General features: G+C 40.9%; 1 protein-coding gene across 2 annotated transcripts in view; it reads left to right on the top strand.

The window, feature by feature from the left end:
* tafa5a (TAFA chemokine like family member 5a) overlaps positions 1-24,741 on the top strand; it is a 229,258-nt gene that overhangs the window by 184,060 nt on the left and 20,457 nt on the right. For both annotated transcript variants that reach the window (XM_088348125.1, XM_088348124.1), the window contains exon 3: positions 11,195-11,322. In XM_088348125.1, coding sequence (XP_088204251.1) covers positions 11,195-11,322 — 128 coding nt within the window. The remainder of the gene's footprint in view (positions 1-11,194; positions 11,323-24,741) is intronic.

Below are 24,741 nucleotides of genomic sequence, written 5' to 3'. Positions count from 1 at the left end.
TTTGTTGTATTTTCGCAGCGGGATGTTTGTAGTCTTTTCATAGTAGCATTTTTAAATGTCTTCTTTAATATTTTAGCAATACAGTAGATGTATTTTTGTTGTATTTCTGTAGTATTTATTTTGAAGTGGTATTTCTGCAGTAGTATTTCTGTATTAGAGTGAACTCTGCTGGTTTAAGATCAGGTAATTGTGTAATTTTGTAATTGTAATCCTGTGCAGTCCTTTGAGACATTTTTGTGATTAAGGGCTATATAAATAAATGTGTGACTTGACTTGAACTCTAATCGTATTTTTGTTGTATTTCTTCAGTATGTTTCCTTTTCAGAAATAAAGCAAAATAATATATTTGATTCCTGTTTTTAACCACAAAATTATATATTACATTTTTGAGTGACTTTTGAACCTTTGTAGTATTTCTGTAGTCGTAATTTTGTAGTAAATACACAAAGGGACAATGGGGACGCATCTGACACTCAAAAAAACTACATGACTTAATTTACTATTATATATATATACAGTATATTGTCAGGGTGTTTTCACCATTTCGTTCAGTCAGCGGGATTAAAAGGCCTGTCGGGCTGTATGTGGCCCACGGACCGTAATTTACCCACCACCGGTTGAAAGCTTGTCTACCAAAGGAAGTTGTTGTGTTTTTTGTGACCTTTGCTATTGATCCTTGCTGATCCTTTGAAATGTCAACCTCCGCAAAGCCAGCATACACTTTCTTACGCCGTCGCCATGACGAGTCGATCTCCAAGACACTCGATTTTTTTTCCTTATTTAAAGCGTTTTGTTTTTCCTATCTTGGTTGACAATATTTCTTTAAATGAGCAAAATGATCTGTTACGCAACAAAGTTTTGCTCATTTTCTGATTTTTTGGGATAATTTGTCATATTCAATTTGAAAAACTAGTTTAAATATATTTGAAAAAAGGGACGTAGAGTATTCATTAAAAACCTACTAGTGGTTAAAAAAACTTAATTATTTAAAAAAATAGAACAATACTGAATTGAATAATAGGAAAACATGAAATTAAACATGAACTATCATATAAATGGACATTTTTGAATACTCATAGCTTAAGAAATTTGTATTTATTTTACTGAATATGAGGCTCACCTAGAGTGAGCTGATATCATTGTCAGCTATCTTGCTACTACGGGTACCCTTAAATGTCCAAAAAGCTGGGCAAAAGTAATCAGAAGTAAAATGGTGCGCTTTGGTCACTCTGAGTCACCTTAGTGTGTGTTTCTCATGTGTTTTATAGTCAAGTCAAGTCAAGTCATTTTTATTTGTATAGCCCTAAATCACGAAGAGTCTCAAAGGGCTTCACAGATTATTACACTATATTACACAGACTATTTTTCAGCCGACGAGAAGAGTAGGTTATTCATATGCTATGGAGTAGAAGTGAGTTTTAAGCTTAGATTTAAACATTTCCACTGAGGTTGCAGATCGGATCTCAGGGGGAAGAGCATTCCACAGCACTGGTGCCCGGATGGAGAACGCTCTCGAACCAGCAGAACACTTCTTTGCTCTTGGGATCACCAAAAGACCGGCAATCTCAGATCGTAGGCTTCAGACCGGGACATAGGGGCAAATCAGATCTGAAAGATAAGAGGGAGCAAGTCCATGTATGATTTTGTATAATACTAAGAGAACCTTGAAATCACATCTAAGGCTAACTGGGAGCCAATGCAGGTTAGCCAAAATCGGTGTTATGTGATCATACTTTTTTGTCCTAGTTAAAAGCCTCGCTGCGGCATTTTGTACAAGCTGAAGAGACTTGATTCTAGACTTTGGGAGACCAGAGAGTAGTGCATTACAGTAATCGAGACGGGAGGTAACAAACGCATGAATTATAATTTCCGCATCCGACTGAGACAGTATTGAACGGATTTTAGCAATGTTACGAAGATGGAAGAAAGCGGTTCTAGTAATTTTCTTTACATGCATTTCAAAGGATAGATCAGGGTCAAATATGACACCTAAATTTTTAACTGAGTCACTCTGTGTGATGTGACATTCGTCAATGTTCACAGCAGTTTTTGAGAATAAGTCACGGCATTTAGATGGACCAATGACTAACATTTCGGTCTTTTCAGAGTTAAGACGCAAGAAATTGAGTGACATCCACTCTTTTATCTCAATGAGGCAGGCCTCCAAATTTCCACCGTTTAGTGTGGCAGATTCCTCCAACGGAAAATACAGTTGAGTGTCGTCTGCGTAGCACTGGAAGCTGACATTGTACTTGCGAATAATATCACCTAATGGAAGCATGTAAATGCTGAAAAGAAGGGGGCCAAGCACTGAACCCTGCGGAACACCACAGGTAACATTAAAGGGCTCAGATGTCATTTCGCCATATTTAACACAGTGCGTCCTATCTGAGAGGTAGGATCTGAACCACGAGAGGACGGTTCCTCAGAGACCAATCCATTTTTCCAACCGTTCTAGTAGGAAATTGTGGGGCACTGTGTCAAAAGCAGCACTAAGATCCAGCAGCAGCAAAAGTGATGAAGCGCCAGAATCCATTGCCAGTAGGAGATCATTTGTTACCTTGATCAGAGCTGTCTCAGTAGAGTGGTTAGCCCTGAATCCTGATTGCATAGATTCAAAAAGGTTATTCTCGGATATGAAATCATTCAGCTGCTGTGCCACTACTTTTTCAAGTACTTTAGAAAGGAAAGGTAGGTTTGACACAGGTCTATAATTACTTAAGATTTCTGGATCAAGGTTGGGTCGTTTCAGTGTGGGTTTAATAACGGCGGACTTAAAAGCTGCTGGAACTACACTTGTAGTGCTTACTACACAGTACATTTTTATCTGGAGGTAAAATATTACACACTGTCGCTCTAAAATGACAAAAATTAGGTGCTAAACAACAAGTTTTGCTAATTTTCTGATTTTATGGATGCTTTTTTTCCTCTTTTAATTTGAAAATGTAGTTTAAAAGGGCAATGTGTATTGTTTACCGCCTCCCAGTGATGAATCTCATACAGGTGTTTTTTTTTTTTTTTTTAAAACATTAGTAGGTCAATGAATATGTGAAATGAAATGAAATGAAATGTGAAATGAAATGATCTGCATTTATATAGCGCTTTTCAAGTCAATGACTTCCCAAAGCGCTTTACATTGTGCTTCACATTTCCCAATAGCGGCCGTGATCTGTGCAGCCATGTAAGGCGCTAACCTGCTTATTGGGGGTAATTGGGGGTTCAATGTCTTACCCAAGGACACTTCGATGTGTAACACGGACAAGCCGGGATTCGAACTGGGATCCCTTAATCCTAAAACGATCGCTCTACCTCCTGAGCTACTGCCGCCCCCAGCTACTGTAGTTATTTTACATAACATGAGGCTCAACTAGTGGTCAAACATCTAAGTATCTACCAGTAGTGTCTTCAATTGATATTTTAAATTGGGTTTTGAAACAGTAAGTATTAAACTAAAATGACACATTATATCGTTTTAAGCACTTGATTTGTTAAGATGTGTTAAAAACTCAAAATGCTAAAGGTCCATGAAGTGTTTTTTTTTCTTTTTTTTTTCTCAACATTTGATAATTTCAGCAAAAAACTATGTCGTCATGATATATCACTTTAATGTTGGCCTTGAGTGCAGCAAACTTTACCATGCCGCTATGATGCTTTATAAAAAACAAATACATGGGAAGGAGTTCACAAGGCACACTGAAGATGAAAGTCTTGTGCTTGCTGAATATGCAACACAGTGCTTTCACTCATCCACAAATAAGAACGACTGATTTGTGAATTTATAAATTCCACCGATCGAAAGCAAGCACTCAATTCAAATGTAATGGTATTACCTTCATGATCGTTATGTCACCTCTCCAATCTTGTAGGTAAAATGTCCAATTTGTATTATCTTTATATCCTCATTTGTATTGAAGGCCTTTAATGTCAAATTGAATTATATTGAAAACTTAACTCCAAAAAGAAGTGTTGGTTGTACTATTCTTTTCATGTGCAGAAGCCTCACTGTAATTTGGAATTCATACTCTGTCTTTTGGTGAAATGTGGACCTTGTAGCAAAAAGAAAACATATAAGACACACCTAGAGCGCCAAATTTGGCCAGCAATTTGAAGGCGCACCTTATCAACTGGTGCGCTTTATATACCACGGACTATGGCAGATAAGATTCGAAATGAATATAGTAATCATTGGTTTGTATTAGCATACAAGGTTTTATAGTAATGCCATATTTGAGCATAGATCAATCAAAGTGGTAAACACGCCTGACTGAGATTGCATAACGGAGAGTGACTATGAATTCTGCAGCCACCAATAAAATGATCACAGTAACACTCGCTTTGACCATCGCATCCAGCACACTGTCACCTGGGACTCTAACAATGGAAAACCAGATTGATTACATACTGGTTTGCTCACGCTGGTCTTGCTGCGTTCTAGACAGCCGATTCTTTAGAGATGCCTCAACGGGAAAGTTCATTGGTTCAGACCACCAAACTATGACTTTGTCTAAAAAAACAAAACAAACAAAAAAAAAATAATACAAACTCCCACCCTTCAAGAAATTCAACATGAGCAAACTGCGCAATGCTAACATCTCCGCAGATTTCAACATAAGACACTCCAATTGCTTGGAAGGTCTCCCTCAGACTGAAACTGGACCGGAACTTTAGAAAGATTCCAATACCACATCCAAAAATCGGCAACCGCAATTTTGGTCACAAAAAACCTCAAAGGAAGGACTGGATATCTCCAAAAATGATCGCCTTCATCAATCAAACTGAGGCGTCTTCAAAAACAGTGACACCCGGTCAGCTGAGACGGACCGGAATAGATATTGGGCAGTAATCGCAACTGAAATGGAGCAGGATGCTGCAGTAGGGCATTTTCCGATACTCTACCAACTTTGTAAAGCCTCATCCAATGGCTCAAAAGGAGTGAGCGAACCCCTACTCGACGAACAGGGCAACTTGACTACCAAACACGCTGAACTCACAGATATGTGGAAGCAGCACATTGAGAAACTGCTGAACCACGACCCTCCTTTAGATCACCCCTCTAAGTTTTTAACAGCCACCGCGATGTTGACTGTGGCCCTCTGACGGAAGAAGAGACTCGCGACGCAATCTACAAATTCAAGAACCAAGCTTCTGGTGAGGATGGAAGGCAGGCAGAGATTTTCAAAGGTTTCCCAGAATTGATGGCCAAATGGTTCTCGGGACTCCTAGACTTGGGCTAGCGCATGGAAGGGATTCCTCAAGACCGGAGTGATGCCATCCTTCTCCCATTCTTCAAGAAAGTCGACCACCGAATCTGCTCTAACTGTGGTGGTATCAGTCTTATTTATATCGCCTCAAAAAAATCTTAGCCACTTTGTTTTCAAGTCTAAAGGGATCCCCAACCATGCGAGGTTTCGAAGAGGTAGAGAACGTACAGACCAAATATTCTCGCTTCGTCGAATCCTCAAACATCGCTGGGTGTACCAACAGCCGTTTGTCATCTGCTTTATCAACTTCACGGCAGCATTCGACTCAATTGATCAGCACAGACTCTGGAAGATCATCAGCCGTGATGGCCTCCCGCCTAAACTACCTAACCTAATCAAAGCCTACTATGCCCGAAAATAAGCTAAAGATAAAAATTAAAATCTGTTGCCACAGAAAGAAGTCGTCCCTAACGGCGTTTGTCAGGGTTGTGACCTCTCTCCAGCCCTTTTCAACTACAAAATCGACTAGATACTCGAGAACAGCCTTGATCACTTTGAGGAAGTGCAAACGGCTCGCTATACCTACATCCATGAAATAGACTTCGCTGATGATGTAGCTGTTCTTGGGTCCTAGTTCAGCGCCATTTAGCAGGTCTTTGACAGAATCAACAATGTGGCGAAACAAGTAGGCATGAAGATGAACTCTGCAAAAACTAAAATCCTTTCTGCAAATATCCCCATTGCAAATCGCCTTGACATCACTCTCAACGGATGAATCGCAGAAGAAGTTGAGCAGTTTAAATACCTTGGGCTCACCTTCACTGCCAAAGGACAGGCCAAAGATGAGGTTGCCATCCGCATCAACCAAGGTCGTTCGGCGTTCTGGAGTCTAAATCGCTGCCCCTGGTCCTGCAAGGAGTTAAAACCAAGGACGAAATGTTGGATCTTCCAAGCAGTAATTTGCTCTATCCTATTTTACAGGTGCGAAAAATTGCCTCTCTGCGACGCCATCAACGCCTCGAAGCCTTCGACATGTACTGTCTCAGACAGATCTTCATATCCGGCTAATTGACCGAATCCCTAATGTCGTTATCCGGGCTAGTTGCAACACTTCTAGTATTGAGGCGACCCTCTTTAAAAGGAGTATATGGTGGTTCAGTCACGTTCTTAGCCACCTGCAAGAAGAAATCTCTTGCCAGCTAATCAACCCAGTTGCCCCCGCTGGCTGGAAAAAAGGAAGAGGACAACCAAAAACACGGTTAGTGACAGCGAAACAAGATATGGAGCGAGCCTCTGGGCCCCACGTCTACGTCATCCGACACTTGAGTAGCGAATGGCTGGAGCTTGCCGAAGTTGCAGCTGCCGATTGGGGAGGCTGGCTCCGAACACGGTGAACGCTTTGTATCTGTCTCAACCTCCCCGGGATAATGCCGAATCAAGTACAAGTGCAGATGATAGTGTCAACATGTTACCACTAGACCACCGATGGTACTAATGACATGACCAGTTATTAGACTTTAACTCATTATCACTATTTTTACTCACGGTGCCAAAACACTGATTTGCCTAGTGCATTCTAATCGTATGGACAGTGTCTCCACTTATTTACCTGTTTTTCAATAACCCACCCATCCATCCATGCATTATCTGCGCCACTTATCCTCAGTAGGGTCGCTGGAGCCCATCCCAGCTATCTTCGGGCAGTGGGCAGGGGACACCCTGAACTGGTTGCCAGCCAGTTGCAGGGCATACAGGGACAGGCAACTCACTCGCTCATACATGCCAATTAACTAGACATGCATGTTTTTGGAATGTGGGAGGAAACCTGAGTGCCCGGAGGAAACCCACCCAAGCACCGGGAGAACATGCAAAGTCCACACAGGAAGGTTCGATCTCATGACCTCAGAACTGTGCCGCACACGCGCTAAACAGTGCACTGCTGTGCTGCCCCGCTTCAATAACCTTCAAATTATTTGACTTGCTGACACCATCTTCTGGCTGAAATCATCATTGCAGCCTCTGTCAAGCTGCTTCTGTTGCGCATGCACGTACGTGTCTTAGATGTGCTCAAATAAAATCTTTTTTTTTTCATCTTTTTGGGCGTGCACTACCAGCCTCTGCCACGGTTGCCTGGGCGCCCAATTGGACCCGCCCATGGACACCAGCTGAAACCCGTTGACAGATTGCTCCCTGTGACTACTTAAACGCTGTCCTGAGAGTCGCGTTTTGTCGGAGCGTCTGCAAAACTCTGTTTTGACACCTCTAGTCCTGAGAATCTCCGTTTTTCCTGTGTTTTTGCTCTTGTTTTGCCAAGCCCTGTAAATCCCGTTTTTTTCCTGTGTTTTTGCTCATAATTTGCTCTCGCCACGATCTGTTTGAGTTTGACCACTTCCGCATTCCGAGCAATCTACACCCCGCGACCAACGATCTCCGGATCGAGTGTGCGCTCCTTTCTCTTCTCCCCAATAAACTGGGAGTAATGTTTCGCGAGTGGGTTCTGCTTTCTGTCCTGGTCCTGACACGTTCGAGTTGGCATTTGAAAGAGTCCTTTTGTTCACCATTTTGATCCTGGAATAAAATTATAAATATTTTTTTGCTGGTTTTGGCATTATTTCCCTGCCGTAGTCATTAAGAATGTCTTATACACTTAACTACATATTGCACAGTGTCCCTTTGAATATTCTAAACACATGTTTTTCTTTTTTTTTTTTCACAGACGACGATGATTATGTTTCGATCTTCTTTGAGAACTCCCCACTCCACAAATTACGATTCTCACCATATTATCGTTTTACCTAATTGGAATTTGTCTAGCACAACTTATAAGCGAGGGGAAAAAGGGAATTATTGGTAGAGCTGCCCCTGCCAAGGAAAGGTTATGCATAATTTAAGTAGGATTAGTTTGCATGTCGAGTTGTGTTTTAGTTTGGGTGGAGGTGGTGGAGGGCTACAGTACCCGTTATTGCCCCGTAAACTCACGAAATTACTTTTTGTGGGGGCGCCCGGGGGCCACGGAGCCTGATGTGGCCGTGTTTTACTTCAATCTTAAGTATGTGGTCGTGTCGTTTGTGATCATCTTCAAATGAGTCACCTTCATTACCGCTGCACGCATGGCGCCATCAACGAAGCGCCTCACATCAAATCAACTTTTTCTCCTCTACACCAGAATTAATAAAGAAGGATGGAGTACAGATGATGTATTATTAAGGCGAATGTCAATGGTGTATGTGACGCTGTGCTTCCAATATGTATAGAGCATAGGTAACCACAAATACAGTATATTATCTTTATGTTATGTGTGTTATATATTATCTCATCTCATCTCATCTCATTAGCTGCACCGCTTATCCTCAGTAGGGTCGCGGGGGTGCTGGAGCCCATCCCAGCAATCATCGGGCAGTGGGCAGGGGACACCCTGAACCGGTTGCCAGCCAATCGCAGGGCACACAGGGACAGACAACTCGCTCGCTCATTCTCACAGAGGGACAATTTGGACCCACCTGAAATGCATGTCTTTGGAATGTGGGAGGAAACCGGAGTTCCCGGAGGAAACCCACGCAAGCACGGGGAGAACATACAAACTCCGCACAGGAGGTCCGGTAGCTGGATTTGAAACCACACAGGAGGTTCCCAAGACCTTAGAACTGTGCCGCACACGTGCTAACCACTGCGCCACCGTGCTGCCAATTATTTATTATATTACTTTTTCTTTTATAACATATATCATATACATATATCATATATATACTACTGCATGCATGAAAAAAACGGGCAATATAGAAATCTTACACTTAAAAAAATTCAAATTTCTTATTTTAATTGTGTTTATTTGTATTTTGTTAAATGGTTAATTTATATTATGTGTACTACTACTACATAGGAAGGGGGGAGAAACAAGTAAAACATATAGAACATTTCCTGATTAATTACAAACATTTAAAATCATAAAAAATATACACCAACGTGATACAATTATTATTTCTATCAAATAAATTGTAAATGTATAGAACAATTCTCACAGTTCATTGCAATTGGTCTATTTGTGTGTGGTTGTTTTTTTTCATTTAATCGTTTGTGTTATCAAAAAATGCGTTCACCTGTCATACAGCCCCCCACCACCACCATCTGTCTGATGGGTGCCATCTTGACCTCATCTCTCACTGTCAGCTCCCTCATTTCAAATCTTTCAATTTTGCCGGCGCTTCATCACGCTTCATTGCGCTTCATCTGCTCACATCCCTCATCTGCCCTCCAATCGGCACCCCGTCCATTTTATTACGCTCCGTTTACAGTCCGACGTGCATTTTAAAATAACCCTCCTCCCTCTTTCCCACCATTCTTTCCATTCCTTCACTTTTACCTCTACGCTAACATACCTATAAACCTCCAAAGTGCCATGGCTTTACAAACAGTTGTATTTTCCCTTACAAAGTACCGTATTTTCCACATTATAAGGTCCACCGGATTGTAGCGCACTCCCCCAAAACTAGCCTTTTTGTTCTCAATTTTTAATTTGTAAGAAACAATGGACCATACGGTGCATTAAATTAGGACTACAGTAAGAGCTGGCAAATATTTACGTGCACAACTATTATTTTTTTTTAGTTGATAAATCCGATCAAATGTGTCAAACAGTAATCTAGCCCAAGTAATGCTAGTGAGATCACTGACACTTTTCTACAAGACCACGAGTAGTACAGATAACCTACAAAAAAGCATTCCACCTTATCTCATTACTCATGGTGCCAAAAACACTGATTTGCATAGTGTGTTTTGTTCTGCATTCTGATAGGTAAACAGTCTCTCCATTTCTTCACCTGTCCTTCACTAACGTTAATGTTTAATATGTTTATGTACTTAAAAGTTCTTGACTTTCTGTTTTCTCCATTTTCTAACATTCGTTGGTGAAGAAGTGGAGTGACTACTATATTGGTAGTCTGGTGGTAAAGTGTCTTAAAGCCACTACTGAGGTTCAGTACCTGTTGCATACATTGTTTTGAGATTTAGATCAGGAGTATTAATCGATTGCATAATTATTGCATAATCATTATTCAAACACATCAGTATATATTCTATGCTGTCACATACCTATAATTCCTGTAGACATTTCCAATATTGTCCATCGTATTATGTGGTATATCATGTGCCACAGGTTATGGGCGCACTTTCAACTTTCTCTCCATGTTTGGCTTATTGTCCAGAAATTACAGGTACACCGCTAATATTTTTTTTAATAGCAAAACAACAAAATATAAATCAACAATAATAACTCTGCAGTGCTATAAATAAACTATAGAATACACAATACATTTATAATTTAATTGTAACTATTTAAAAACAAAACCCGAAAAAAATTAGAATGTGTAAATCAAAAAAATAAATAAAAGATCAGCAGTCTTTACTGAAGATTGCCATCTAGACAGTGCCTCACCTTAAAGAGACTGATTCGAATTCTTCTGCTACTCATAGGCAGGGCACACCGCTTTGTAGCCATCAAAATCATTAAAAAGAGTCCAAATGTGTCTATTTTTTCTACTTTGACTCATTTCTTTTATTTACACTGAGTACTTCTTTCTCTATGTCCTCCGTATTTGACTACAAATCTTTCTCTATGTCCCCCTTTGCTCAGCATTCAAACAGAGAGCCCTTTGCTCAGCATTCAAACAGAGAGAGAGAGAGAGAGAGCAAATCTCGGAAGGTTCCTGCTTGGTTCGCCAATGACCTACCACTATTTTGCAAAGTCTATAAGCTACCTCAGCATACTCTTTGCCTTTTCTCAATATTCGGTGCATACCGGATAGTACCCATAGTTGTCAATTTGTGTTTTTCTGTACGGATTTTCTTCTACACCATACGCATCTTAAAATGCGTAAAAAATGTCCTTTGTACATAAAAAAACATACTGGTTTACTGGTGTGTGCTAACCCTGACATGTCGCTATTTCTTACCACCTGAATTGTCTCTGATTTTTTTTTCCTCCATCTTCTCCACAGCTGCCATTGTTCGGAAAAAGCAGTGGTGCGAGATGGTGCCATGTTTGGAGGACGAGGGTTGCGACCTCCTAGTCAATAAATCCGGTTGGACTTGTACACAGCCCGGAGGCCGAGTCAAGACCACCACAGTGAGTCCCTCCCATATACAATTTTTATGGATGCGATTACAGAAGATAGCCAGGGCACTAAATACATCCGCCTAGGTGGGATCACAAAGTGGAATTGCCATATAGCGGGGGATAAAAAACAATTGAAATGCGTAGCTAATGCAATCCGAAACCCCCGGGATCCGAGATAAAAACATTAAAATAACAAAATATTATATAGTAAGTACTACTTTGGTGTATAGGATAATATAACAGCCAACCAATACCAGGGGTGGAACAACTGTTTGTGTTGCAGACCACATTGGGTTGAAAAAAGTGGGCCATAGAGGCTGAGCCAGAGGTAAAGATGACTGATGCGTTTTTGTATTTGCTGATTGAGAGTCATCAATACCGCGGCAATGCATGAGGACAAATATAACATAAACCAATCATTGTGTCTCTCGTTTGAGTTTACCTGCATGGGTGATGTTTCATGGTCATTTGTTTACATAGGAAAATGTTCACCAATTGGTTTTGAAAAACTCAAAATATAAAAATATATCTATTTACAAAAAAATTAAACTTAAAAGTAATGGCAAAGTAATTATATCCTTTTTGAGAACTAAAGTTTATCATTTGCATTGAGAAACTAAATGCAATAGGGCTACTTTAGTGTTTAGTGCATGAAATGTATTATTTTGATACATACAATTGATTAAAAAAAAGCAAGTACAGAAAAATGTTGCCAAGTATTGAATATAAGCCATGAGCGCAATGAAAAATAAAGTTTTGATGGGAGTAAACGAAGGGATGCCTCCTATAAAATATCGGTGAGTACATTCCTATTGCCTTAAACAGTGCGTCCGTGACTTCTTTTTGAATTCAGATAACATTTAGGTGGGTGTTTCCTCAAAACAGCTGCAGTAGACAGTTTGCTTTGTGAGTTACGCCAGGCTTTGGCGTCATCAGGTGGACATATTTGAAACTGCAAATCATTGTTTGAGATGATACAGGAACATGTTTCTCTTGTGATTCTCTCAGTTTGGTTTCGCCGACCGGATTAAATCTGATGGCGAGTCTGATGGGGCTGGCAGGCTCTTGGTCCAAATAAACATGCAAGTAACAAGAAACCAAAAAGAAAAAGGTTTACCTTTGACACGGTGTGAGTTAAGCTGGTACAGTGGAGCTAGCAGGTGGACGCAGAGGGGGGACAGGAGGAAATGGTGCAGTTGGATTAAAATTAATAATATTGTGTTGCTTGTATTGCTTCTTTATTTTTAATAACAGTCCAAAGAGTGATTTGTGAGCTTCCTTCATATTTCTTGATAAAAGCAAGCTTCGTTTTCATGGATATCATGTTTGCCTTGGCAACCAGAGAAAAAAACAGTATAAAACACCAGGGTGTACTTGAATCCCTTGCTTATCAATATTAATAGGGTCCTGCTCCTTTGATGTAGGAAGAATGGGAAAAAAAAGTATGACACAAATGTGTTATTTTGGCCCCGCTCTCAGCAATATGTAAATGGGGATAATGGATCGCAGCCAAAACAGTGCAATTTAGTTCAGGCAGATAACAATGGAACAGGTCAGTGGCCCACACTGAGGAAAATGCACTCTGCCAATGAAGTTCATTGTAAGTGGGCATTCTTCAGCAGCCTAAAACGGGAACAAAGTAATCTGCCAGCATCTGCTCTTCGCAATAGCTAAGGATAAAGGGCTACTCGCAGCAATATGCGATCATGGATAAAGTATCGTGGCTACACGAGTGCCGTTCACCTCTTGGTGGATAAGAGCCACCAGACAAAAATCTGTCAGCCGTACCCCACTCGAGGCAACATCCGATATAATGAATCGCTGAATATTTTTCAGCCTTTGATTCATTAAGGCCGCAAAGTACGAAGAGCAAATCACCTTGGGACAACAGTAAAGTGCTGTTATGCTCACTTAATAAGCATAAATTAATTTACTTTTGCTCACCTTTGTTTCTTACTAATTCAAATTAACATTTGTGGGTTTTTTGCTTCGGTTGTCTGGAATTATCTGAAATTAAAAGTCTCTTAATGTTAAGGAAGGAGAAATTTCATAAAGGCAAAATTGCTCTGCAATGTTATTAGCTGACGCTTTAATCGGAACGTTTTTATTTTCCAAACAAAGACTCATCCCAAACATCAGTGCAGGCGCTTTTGTGACCCGAGCTGGCTTATGTGTAAATGTCAATAGGCGAAGCTGGAGGCCCAACGGGGCATCATTAAAACATTTGTCGTAATTTAGTCATAAACTGATTCACTTGTTTATGACCCACCGCCGCAAGATGGAACACACAGTTCGGTTGCATAGCTCCACCCACGTGGCGTGACGCTCCTCCTACATTTGACACGTCCTTTAGACACTGCCAAAAAGTAAAATCTTAACTCATTACATTTTTCTTTGCTGAATTTAGGTGTATTTTTCTTGTTTTTTATTTTGTTTTTTATTTCTTATTTTCTTTTATTTTAAATCATAATGCAACACACATCACATCCAAAAATGAAAAGGGATAACAGATTGAAACTGAAGGCCTGGCCCTAAAACAACTTTGGGCGCTTCTTCTAACAGTCATATAAAAAAATGATCATATCTAATGTCATTATAACAATTATTTGCTAATCCCTTCAAAAATGATAACATTGTTTAAATCAAGGTATATAAGGTATCTTACAATTTCTGAGAGTTGTTTTTTTTTCCCATCCTTCTCCTTACCCTAACAACAATATAATGTGTGAAACCTGGGACACAGGCATTTTCTTTTGAAAAATGTAAAATGGTATTGGACATGTACCAAGAACAAGTTTCAACAGCCTGACGAGATCAAATGAGAGCCTGTGCTCATCCCCAACTTCCATTTTGCAGCTTTTTGAAAGAGGGAGAAGTGTATTATTTAACCCATTTATTAGTAAAAGAATAAAATTGATTGTAAAAAAGCAAAAGCAAAAATAAATGAACTATTATATAGATGAGAGTTTTTTTTAAATAACTTGTAGCTCAAGAAATGTTATTGGACATAACATGGGCCTTACATTGATGGTGCTGACATAATTGTCCAATATCTTGCTGCTTAGAGTACCCACAAATTTCTTGTGAAAGAATGGGCAGGAAGAAAATGGTGGAGTTTATCACTTTGCGTCTCCATAGTTTTCTATTCTTTCTTTTGAGCACTTGCTTTCAGTTGCCTGACATGATATAACGACATCTAGTGGTCAAATAATACACACTTTCCCTTTCAAGATACGTTATACTAAGCAAAGTTATTCCATCCAGTAGATGGTGGATAATTTTACTCATTTTAAAGAACTATTTCTGACAAACATTAGAGAGAGAATACTTAAAATGAGTGAAAAGATCTACAGAAATATACAAAATAAATAAAAATAATACTTCTAAAAATTTTAGAAAAAAACAAAGGGGAAAATATAAAATGAATACAAGAAAATAAAAATAAAAACAACATTTTTTTTAACTAATTGTTCAATTAACGGTGAGAAATTAAACAGCCACCCCCCTCGATATTTCGAAAATCAGAAAGGTAAAGGCTTTTGTTTGCCAGAACGGTAAAAAAGAGTCGCAAAGAAAAATGCACTCTGCTTTACTTTGTTTTAAGCAACCGTTTACTGGGGATAGTAGATTGCGGCCACACAGGTGCATTTTCCCTTTTGATTCGACTTGAAGGTGAAAAAGAGTTACCAGGCTGATGTCCGCAGCAATTTGAGATAGGGGATAAAAGATCGCAGCCGCATGAGAGCAGTTCACTTTAGGTGGGCATACAGAAATGGCAAAAAAAGGCTGCTAGGCCTGACAAACGTGAGCACCTCCAATCCCCACCGGCTCAAAGCAATTAACAATTGGTGATAGAGGATTCAAGACGCACCAGTGCAGTTCTATTTTTTGGAAAGAACAGTAAAGAGTAGCAAAGCCTGACAAAATACACTCTTCCCATCCTCAGGGATAATGGACCACGAAATATTTTTCAACCCGCGATGCACTGAGGTCGTGAAAAAGTGCAAAGTGTTAATGTATGACAGTATGTATCGTATATCTAGTTGATTTTGTTGTACTCTTACATGCAAAAGCAAACAATATCATTTCTCGATTCACTTTGAATAAATGTCCCTTTTACCCGAGGCTCCCAAAGTATAAGCCTCGACTGGCTCCGTACCTGAACGTTGCCAGAGGGTAAGCAGGGCCTGTGCACAGTCCAGCGAGCATGTCCGACCTGTCCGTCATGTGTTTGTGTGAAAACATCAATGCAGACAAGCGGCCTTATCCCTGGGGGGCTTATGACATGGCCAAGTCAATCTGACTCAGTCCCGTAAAGGGCTATTTTGGACAAATGTCAGCTTGCATGTATTGCCTAAATGCTCCCACTTTCTTTGTCTTCTGCTTTTTTTTGTTTGCTAGATATATGATCAAAGCTAATCGCAAATATAAACATTTGTGCTTATCCAGACCATTTAGAAATATAGCAGACACCCGGTATATGACATGGATCTGTTCTGAAATGGGGATCATAAAGTGAAATTGCTTTGTAGCAGGGGAGAGGAACCTTTTGCTAATGCATTTCTCATACTCAAGATAAAAATAAAAAAAAAACAAAGCAGGGTATCATGGTTCACAGATCGCACAGGTCGTCGGGACACCAATTGGGACGCAACTCTGGACATCGTTCTCTACTATTGACGGTTCCATGCCTGTTTTTGGGTCGTGGCAAAGTTGGCACTAGTCCATTCCTTAATTTTTTCTGCCCAGTTCTTTTTTGATCTTCCTCTCCTCCTGCTCACTTGGACTGTGCCCTGGAGAATAATCATGGCCAGTCCTGATGATGTTGTGATGTGACCATACCACTGCAGTATTTGTGTGCGCACAGTTGACAACAGTTCTTTGTAGGATCCAATGTGCCCTCTGTTGTGCACAGTCTTTTGTGTCACATGTAGCTGATGCCGAGAAGTATCTTTCAGCATCTCATGTCCATGGCCTGGATTTTTTTTTTCCAGTTCTGCTGGGTCCATGTCTTGAAATGAATATATATGAAAGGAAAAAAAAACAACATTTGATATAATTTTACGTGACTGGAGCTGTTAGGGTGGAGTTAGTAGGTGGATGGCGAGGGGAAAGGCGACGGCAGGTCAAAGTCAAACTGATTTTAAAAGTTCGACTTGCGTGCTTTTTTATGCCCCATTGAAAATTCTGTGACCGTGATCGGCTCCTTATTCTTAATAATAGTCACGATTGACGATTGGTTATGGCTGTATTCCTCATAATGTCTTCTTTGCATTTGGAATTATTAAAAAAATGTTGCTGTCAAAAATTAGTATATCAAGAAGTGTGCATCAAATTAGTTTAAAAAAAATGTTGTATCCTATTGTAATGATTCTAACTAAGTAACTATTGTTTTTTACCACAGCGGAGAAGCTAACAAGCACATAAATGGTGTGGTATTCTTCTTGGTGCACAACAATACAAGGCCTCTGTATTAGGATGCCGCCCAACCTCAACCAGGATCTTCACAATATGCCTGATTGCCTCGTCCTTAAACATCACAGTACTCCGGGCCTATACACAAACTTTAGAGCACTGTGACAAAGAAACAGAGGACTTTTATGCTCGGGTTCATAGACAAAGCACCAAAGTAAAAATCCTCATCCTGCAAGGTGACTTGAATGCCCAAATTGGTGTGAATGCTCAGAGTTTGGAAGAAAACATGTCAAACAAGCTCTTACCTACAAACCAATGATAGAGGACAATGGCTTCTTGAACTAGCTAGCTACAAGAACTCTGTGCTGGCAAACACTCTTGGCAACCACAAGAACTCCAGAAAATGGACATGGCACCACCCGGATGGAATCCACCAGTCAGTTTGACTACATCATGATTCCGCAACGTGTCAAAAGTGGAATCAATATAGTAAGCATGCCCACATACCCAGGAGCCGATGTGGGAAGCGATCACGACCTGGTCATGATGAACTTCCGAATTTGCCTTCAGAAGGTCAAGAAGTTCCGGAACCCACGGAATCGAGCTTGAAATTAAGCGACTGAAGACCCAAATGTGGCCGTGTGCTTTCAGGCCTTTATTGGTGGAAAGATTGCTTCTTTGCTGGCATTGGACGAAGATGTCAAAACCCTGACCACGGAGTTCTCAAAAACGATGACTGAAGCAGCAAAATAAATTGTAGGAAAACAATGCAAAACGATAACGTCAGGGGTTACAATCACAATCCCCCAAACGTGCAACACAAGACAAGAACTAAATAAGAAAACAAACAGCCCTGGAGGTGTAGCCAAGTATAGAGCAGCCAACAACAAAAATAAAAAAGCTTGAAAGAATGGTAAGGGCCCTACTGAACAGACTTAAACCACAGGTTGAATCATCCAAGCTGAAAAACAGGAAGGTGTCAGAGAGGGGAAGAGCACCACAGAACAAATTTTTATCTGCGCATCAACAGAGAACCCGCTATCGCATTTTTGTTTATTTTGAGAAGGCGTTTGACAGAGTATTGCAAACCGCTTCATGGGCCATCATGCAGAAGTTCAGATCATTGAACAACTGTATGCCATTGCTAACAGTGCGGTACTGATCACTGGTACCATTGGAGCGTGTTTTTAAACAGCAATCATTGTGAGATACAGCTGCATTCTCTCTCCAACTTTATTCAACATCTTTCTGCAGATGATCATGTCCAAAGCTTTGGAGGAACATGAAGGTACAGTCAGTATTGGGGTACACAACATCACTACCTCCGTTTTGCTGATGACATTGCCGGGTTGGGAGGTAATGAACAACTAAAAGCAGACCAGCATTTTATATAATGCTGACCAATAGCGACAGGTGAAATAATTTGTCGTCTGTGAGGCATAGTGGGAAAAATGCTGCCAATAGGGGTCCAAGAAACATCTTAATTTATTTTCTATTGTATATTATACTTTATTTTATATTTAAATGTATTGTTTTTTAATGCAACATCCAGGGCCTAGTCATCCTAGATAGGAATTATCTCATATGCATTCCCTCCTCGAGTTTTTTATTTTTTATTTTCCTCATGCTAAAGTTTTTGAGTTTTTCCTTGCCCTAATGTAGGTTTTAGATCAGGGGATGTTGGAAGAATAGTCTGTAGTTTGCAATAATCTCTGGTCTGTGCAGCCATTTGAGACTCCTTGTGATTGAGAGCTATACAAATATACACTACTTGACTTGACACTCCGAATCGTGAAAAAGTTGTAGGTGGGGACGTCTTCTTGAGCTTCCATGCATGTTTTTTGTTTGACATCATGGCCATCTCTCTCTCTCTTTGTCTCTTCATTTTCCTTGCACATTTGTCTTAACTTGCTTTGAAAACGCTGTGACAGGCGTGCCAATAAATAATGCAATATTGGTCTTATTTTTCAGTATGAAGATTGAAATGCTCATTGCAGAGTGGAACAGATTGTTCATACATGAACAGACTTTATGAATACACGATGTTGTAATAAAAATTCCAATCATGATCTTGGGTCACCATGATACTCCTTGATATTATTTCCCAGGACAAACTTGATTCCATTATAAGGTTTTCAGAACAGAAGGCATAATCCGCTATACAAATATTTAACTCAAAAAAAAAAAGTTGTAAGTCTTTACTTACCTTGTTCTTAAAAATTGACAGGGAGAAAAGGACAGTAATATAGCAAAACAAGAGCAACTGAAAATTACTGGTTGTTCTTGCGAATGTTGGCCAATTGGAGACAGTGTTATGCCATACAATAATAACATACAAAACTTGCTAGTAAAATCTTTTTTTAAACAAAATAAATTGGTTTGAGTGATATATTTCGTTTCTCCACATCATTATCCTGTGTATGGTATTGTTTTGAAGGTAAAACACTCATTAAGTAGATGCTAATTATGGGTTTAACCATTTAAATTGTTAGCATACGTGCTAATGTAACGATTTGTCAAACATAACATCTGTTTTGTATTAAAATGCATAGTGTAACACGTATATGTCTTTGCCTCTTGAATTTCCTTTTCCTCCTTCTCCTCCTCCTTCTCCGTATCTACTCATATTTATTTTTCAACTTGGTATTCTTGTTATTTTTATTCTTCCCCTTTATGGCATTCATCTTCTTTTTCTTTGTCTCCTTCTTGTTATTCGTCTTCTTCTCTTTCAACTTCAACTAATTCTTTTTCTCCGTGTACACATTCTCATTTTTCTTCTCTTTCTATTTTTTCTACATATTCTCCTTGTCTTTTTCTGATTTTCTTTCTTCTAAATATTCTCTGTTTTTCTGCTTCTCTTCTTCTTGTCCTTGTCATTATTATTTTTATTCCTTTAACTGTTCTTATAACTCTTCTTTATCCACTACTTGGCCATTAAACTTCACACAAGAACATTTTAGACATAACGATTACCAAAGGTCTCATTAGACAGGACATCAAGTGAAATATGCCTCAGGGGTTAATCACAATTCAATGGAAATGTCAGAAATGTCAAAAAATGTTTTTTTCGGAATTGTTTTTATGGAAATTGATCTTCTGAAAATTATTTGATGCAATCGATGTAATAGTGCCCACTATAGGATCACATAATCGAGGTTAGCGAAAGCAAATCTTTAACAAACCCAACACAATACAGTTCCTTAAAACGTCGATTGACTAAAAGTCTTCAATCAGGTTGACAATGTTCGAGTATTCAAACTACGAGAACAAGTGGCATCTCCTGAGTGGTTGTGTGATTACAACTGTAATCATGACTGCTTGTCCTTTCAGGAATGGGAACATTGCATGATCCCTGGATGATGGAACAAACCTGGATATGCCAACTGACTCCTGCCCCAAATCGACCCTGAGTAAAAGAGCCTAGAGAGCCCATGTTTGATCCTTCTATCCTTACAAGATTGTTTACAAAAGGCAATTATCTTTGTCGTATGAACGCTTTGAGGGTATTTACGCAATACTGCTAGCGGTTATGAGCCTGGCGAGCCCTCTCTCCATCATCTGCATCTCTGGATCCCGAAGGAACACATTGAAGACAATCCTGATGGGATCTCCCCACGCTCCCCTTCCGAGTCAGTCCTGGGCTGGTATCAGCTCCTGTAATTGATCCCACTGGGTATTCCAAACAGTACAATGAAAAGGATCACCGCTAAGAATACAGCTGCTCGGCCATCCCAGACATGCAGAGGGATGGGAGACAAATAACCCCTTATTACTCACCATTCATTCTCTTTGGAGCTTTCTTTTAGGCTGAGCCAAGTCAGCAGACCTCCCCACCCCATTTGGGGGACATTGGGAAAACATTACAGTGTTAGCGAGAGGGCAAGAGGAAGATGCACTGAGAATAAAACACACAAAAACAAAAAAAACTGCTGTTTCTTGTGTTTTATCGAGTGGAATTGTTTGGATTCATGCACTCGGTGGAGAGAATCACTTAAGTCTCCGCTGGCAGCTCATGTTTCCAATTTTGATTTGCTAATGACAGTCATTTAAATTTGGCAAAAACAGATAATTGATTTTATAAAGTAGGGAAAGATTGATGGCCCGAAATTGAGCTTCGAGCAGATGTCGTTGCTCCAACTAGCAGACGGTTGCAAATGAACACAAGGCCGGTGAACCATTATGCTCATTGTTCCTCGTGCAGGTTTTTCTTTCTTGCTTTGTGTCGGAAAATATAAGAGTGATTTAAAAGAACAAAATCTAGAGATTGTACTGACCCTGTCAAAATGAATCCCCGAGAAGGTTTCAGTGATGATGAATGACTACAGGCCTGTTGCACTTACGGATGTGATCATGCATTATATAATGATGTTGCATACGTACAGAAAAATGTGTAATCATATTTTATTTATTTACTCTTATTTTTGTTCAAGAGATGCTGCTACCTGCCATTGCACTACTTTCTGCTCATGAAAATTAGGGCCAGTCTACAAACACTACCTTGTAAATGTTGCTTGTTTATTCTTATTTTCTGTTTTATCTTTTATTTTTCTTCAAAGTAATTTTTACATAGCTCATACTCATAATACTAACGAAGCTCAAATGCGAAAAAGTTTTACGTGTAGCAAGTGAAAGTCGAGGCATTAACGAATAACGTGACTCAAAGCCACAAAAATGCATTTGAGATCCCACTGTACCAACTAAGACAGCACAAATGAACGAAAAGTAAATCAGTGCCGTGGTCTCTGTTCTGAGTTACTTCTTTAATTCAGTCCCCACGTCCCCTTCTCACAAAATTACTCCAACAACTATTTTCCTCCTCACTTTGCAAAAGTTTTGAAGGCAGTTAAATGTGACACTTTGCTAAGCCGGTCTAATAATCATACAGAGAAACTGGCGGAGCAAAACAACACTGCAAAGCTGATTGCGTTACATGTTGTTCTTTTCTCAATGTTTCGCCTTTCCAAGTTTGGACATGTCTAGAATAGATTTCATTAGGGAACAAGAAAGCCAATGTGACGCTGGTGGAAATGTGTTCATTTCAAAAAAATCTATTTGAAACAAGTAAGAAAAATATGGTAAAACAAGTATATATATTTGGCAAGGGCCTTGAGGGCCTGCAAGGAATTCTCTGCTGGACTAAAATTATCTGAATCATGTGATGTTTATTATATTGTGTCCATCAATACTTAAACAAGTACAAAAATAATCAAATAAGGACCCCAGCAATATAAACCCTGTCTTTTATAATGAAATCTCAGAGTGTATGAAAGGAGACAATGGAGAATGGCGTGTGGATAATCGAAAAAAGAAAGTCAGCGAGAAAAAGCGCCGCCCGACCCCAACGTACCTATAAGGCCCGAAATTTGGATCAGGACTAGCTTGGGCTCTGGCTTAAGATCTTACCTCTAGGCTGAAAGTGGCTGACAAAACATTTTCCTGCTTCCAAAAGGCTTGCTCGCTTCAGAGTTGTCCGACCTTTTGCTATTCAATCAACACAACAATATGTTTCCTTGTTTAACGACTGTTTGTGCGATAGCATTCGTGGATTAACGTCCCTTGGCCAGTCATAGTTTGTCAAACCAGTGACGTTTACCCTAACTTGGAATATGATTGCTAAACCAACAGTTTTCTCGAAGACTTCAGAATTGTCTGTGTTGCCTCTGTGCAGATTTTTTAGCCTAGCAACAACTAATGGCTGATATGACAATGTGTTAAATGATTAAATATAAGGGCACACATCTGAAAGTAGCACAACCAGTGTCGTGATTACCTAACTGGAGCCACCTGAGGTAATCAGCTGGTGTGCTGGAACGCGATTTCCTGATTGGTGGAAGCTTTCTACATAAGCTGTCAGCGTCCAGAGATGGACGTTCGAGTGTACTCCTCGTTTCCCTGAGTGAGCCTCCAACATTCAAGGTACCACGATCCCTTTGTGTATTCCAAGTCTGATTCTCGTTGCCTGACCCTTGTCTGTTAAAAGTTTACGATCTACTCTTCCGTCCCGGCCACCGACTTACCTGCTACGTTACTCGTCACGCGTTTCACCACGGAGTTGCCATATCGTCCAAAGAGGCTGTCTGCTACCAAGAGCCGACGTTCCAAACCTGCTCCACCGAACCTTGTCCAAATAAATCCTTTAACTGACGCTATTGGATCCGAGTGCTTGTTCTGGTCCATGAAAGAACACTCGAACCAAAAAATGGATCCAGCGTCATTTTTTCCCACCTCCGAGAAATGCGGAAATGCCGAGCAGGAATCCGCGCTACAGCGCCTACTACATACCGAAGGCGCGGTACAACAGATCGCCCATGACGTATCCACACTGGTCCGGCAAGTACAACGTCACCAACAATTTTTTGAGCAACAGTGCGAAGCTTCCCCGGCAACACGACCACAAGATCCGGTTCCGCCTCTTTCTGATCAGGTCGGCAGTGTTGAACCACGAGTAGGTTCGCCAGAGAGATTCAGTGGAGAGCCCGCCCAGATCCGCCCCTTTCTCATAAATTGCCGATTAATTTTTGATCTACAACCGCGAGCCTTTGTGAACGAAAAGACGAAGGTGGCCTATGTAATAAATCATTTGACTGGCAGAGCCCGCCTTTGGGGAACGGCAGAATACGAACGAGGGGCGACAGCATGCACCTCTTTTAGTTTGCTAAGCCAGGAAATGATTAAAGTATTTGATTCTGGTTCCTCATCAGTCGATGCTGCTCGTTCAATCTTGAACATCCGCCAGGGGAGACGCTCCATTGCCGACTATGCCATTGACTTCCGCACTCTAGCAGCCCAGAGTCACTGGAACGAAGAGGCGCTGGTCGACGCCTACCTCCATAGCTTGTCCGGTTATCTCAAAGACGAATTGGTATCCCACGCTCCTCCGGTAACTCTTGACAACGCTATCGAACTGACCGCCCGGATCGACCATAGGGTCCAGGCAAGACGCCGAGAGAGAGAAGATCCCAGCCAATCCATCACCAGGCAAAGTCAAGACATGAGTAAGATACCGAACCCCCCAACCACTTCTACCGCACCTCATGAGATGATGGAGGTGGACCGCACCTCTCTCTCCGTCGAAGAGCGCCAGCGAAGGCGTTCCGAACGGCTATGTTTTTACTGCGGCGGCCAGGGACATAGGGTGGTCAATTGCCCGTTAAAAGCCAACGCTCGTCGGATATAGGGGACGTCCGATTGAGCTCGGCTTTAGTATCGTTCCCCAAAACTGATAGACCTGTTCTCCGGGCAAATCTCATTATTTCCGGTTCATCTCAGCCCTTCCATGCCCTGATCGATTCTGGCGCCGAAACAAATATCCTGGATTTGTCACTCGCACACAAGATGGGGATACCTGTTAAAACCCTTCCTAACCCGGTATCAGCTCGGGCTTTGGATGGTCACCTATTAGGCACCGTATCCCAAATAACTGAACCCATAGAACTACAGTTGTCTGGAAATCACAGAGAGAAGATCCGATTTCATTTACTTCACTCCCCCAACCAACCCCTTGTTCTGGGTCATCCTTGGTTGGTGCAACACAACCCCCATTTCGACTGGCGCACTGGGTCGATACTTGAATGGGGCATGGACTGTCATCAAACCTGTCTGCGAGCCGCTCCTTACCCAAATCATCCTGTTTCCACGAGGGCTCCACCCAATCTGTCCAAGGTCCCAGCCTGTTACCACCACCTACGGGAGGTCTTCAGTAAAGCTAAGGCCTCTTCCTTGCCCCCTCATAGACCTTATGACTGCGCGATTGATCTCCTGCCAGGGTCCGCTCCTCCTCGGGGCCGCCTCTACTCCCTGTCCATTCCCGAGAGAAAGGCCATGGAGGAGTACATTTCCGATGCCTTGGCGGCTAGTATCATTCGACCCTCCTCTTCTCCTGCGGGGGCGGGGTTCTTCTTTGTGGGAAAGAAGGACGGGTCACTCCGGCCCTGTATAGATTATCGGGGCCTTAATGAAATCACGGTTAAAAATCGCTATCCCTTGCCTCTGCTTGCCTCTGCATTTGAGCTT

Source organism: Urocampus carinirostris, chromosome 11 (assembly GCF_059441175.1).
Source record: "Urocampus carinirostris isolate Australia breed hairy pipefish chromosome 11, RoL_Ucar_1.0, whole genome shotgun sequence".
Lineage (NCBI taxonomy): Eukaryota > Metazoa > Chordata > Actinopteri > Syngnathiformes > Syngnathidae > Urocampus > Urocampus carinirostris.
The sequence above is the reverse complement of the archived record's forward strand: the minus strand, read 5'-3'. Positions and strand labels throughout refer to the sequence as shown.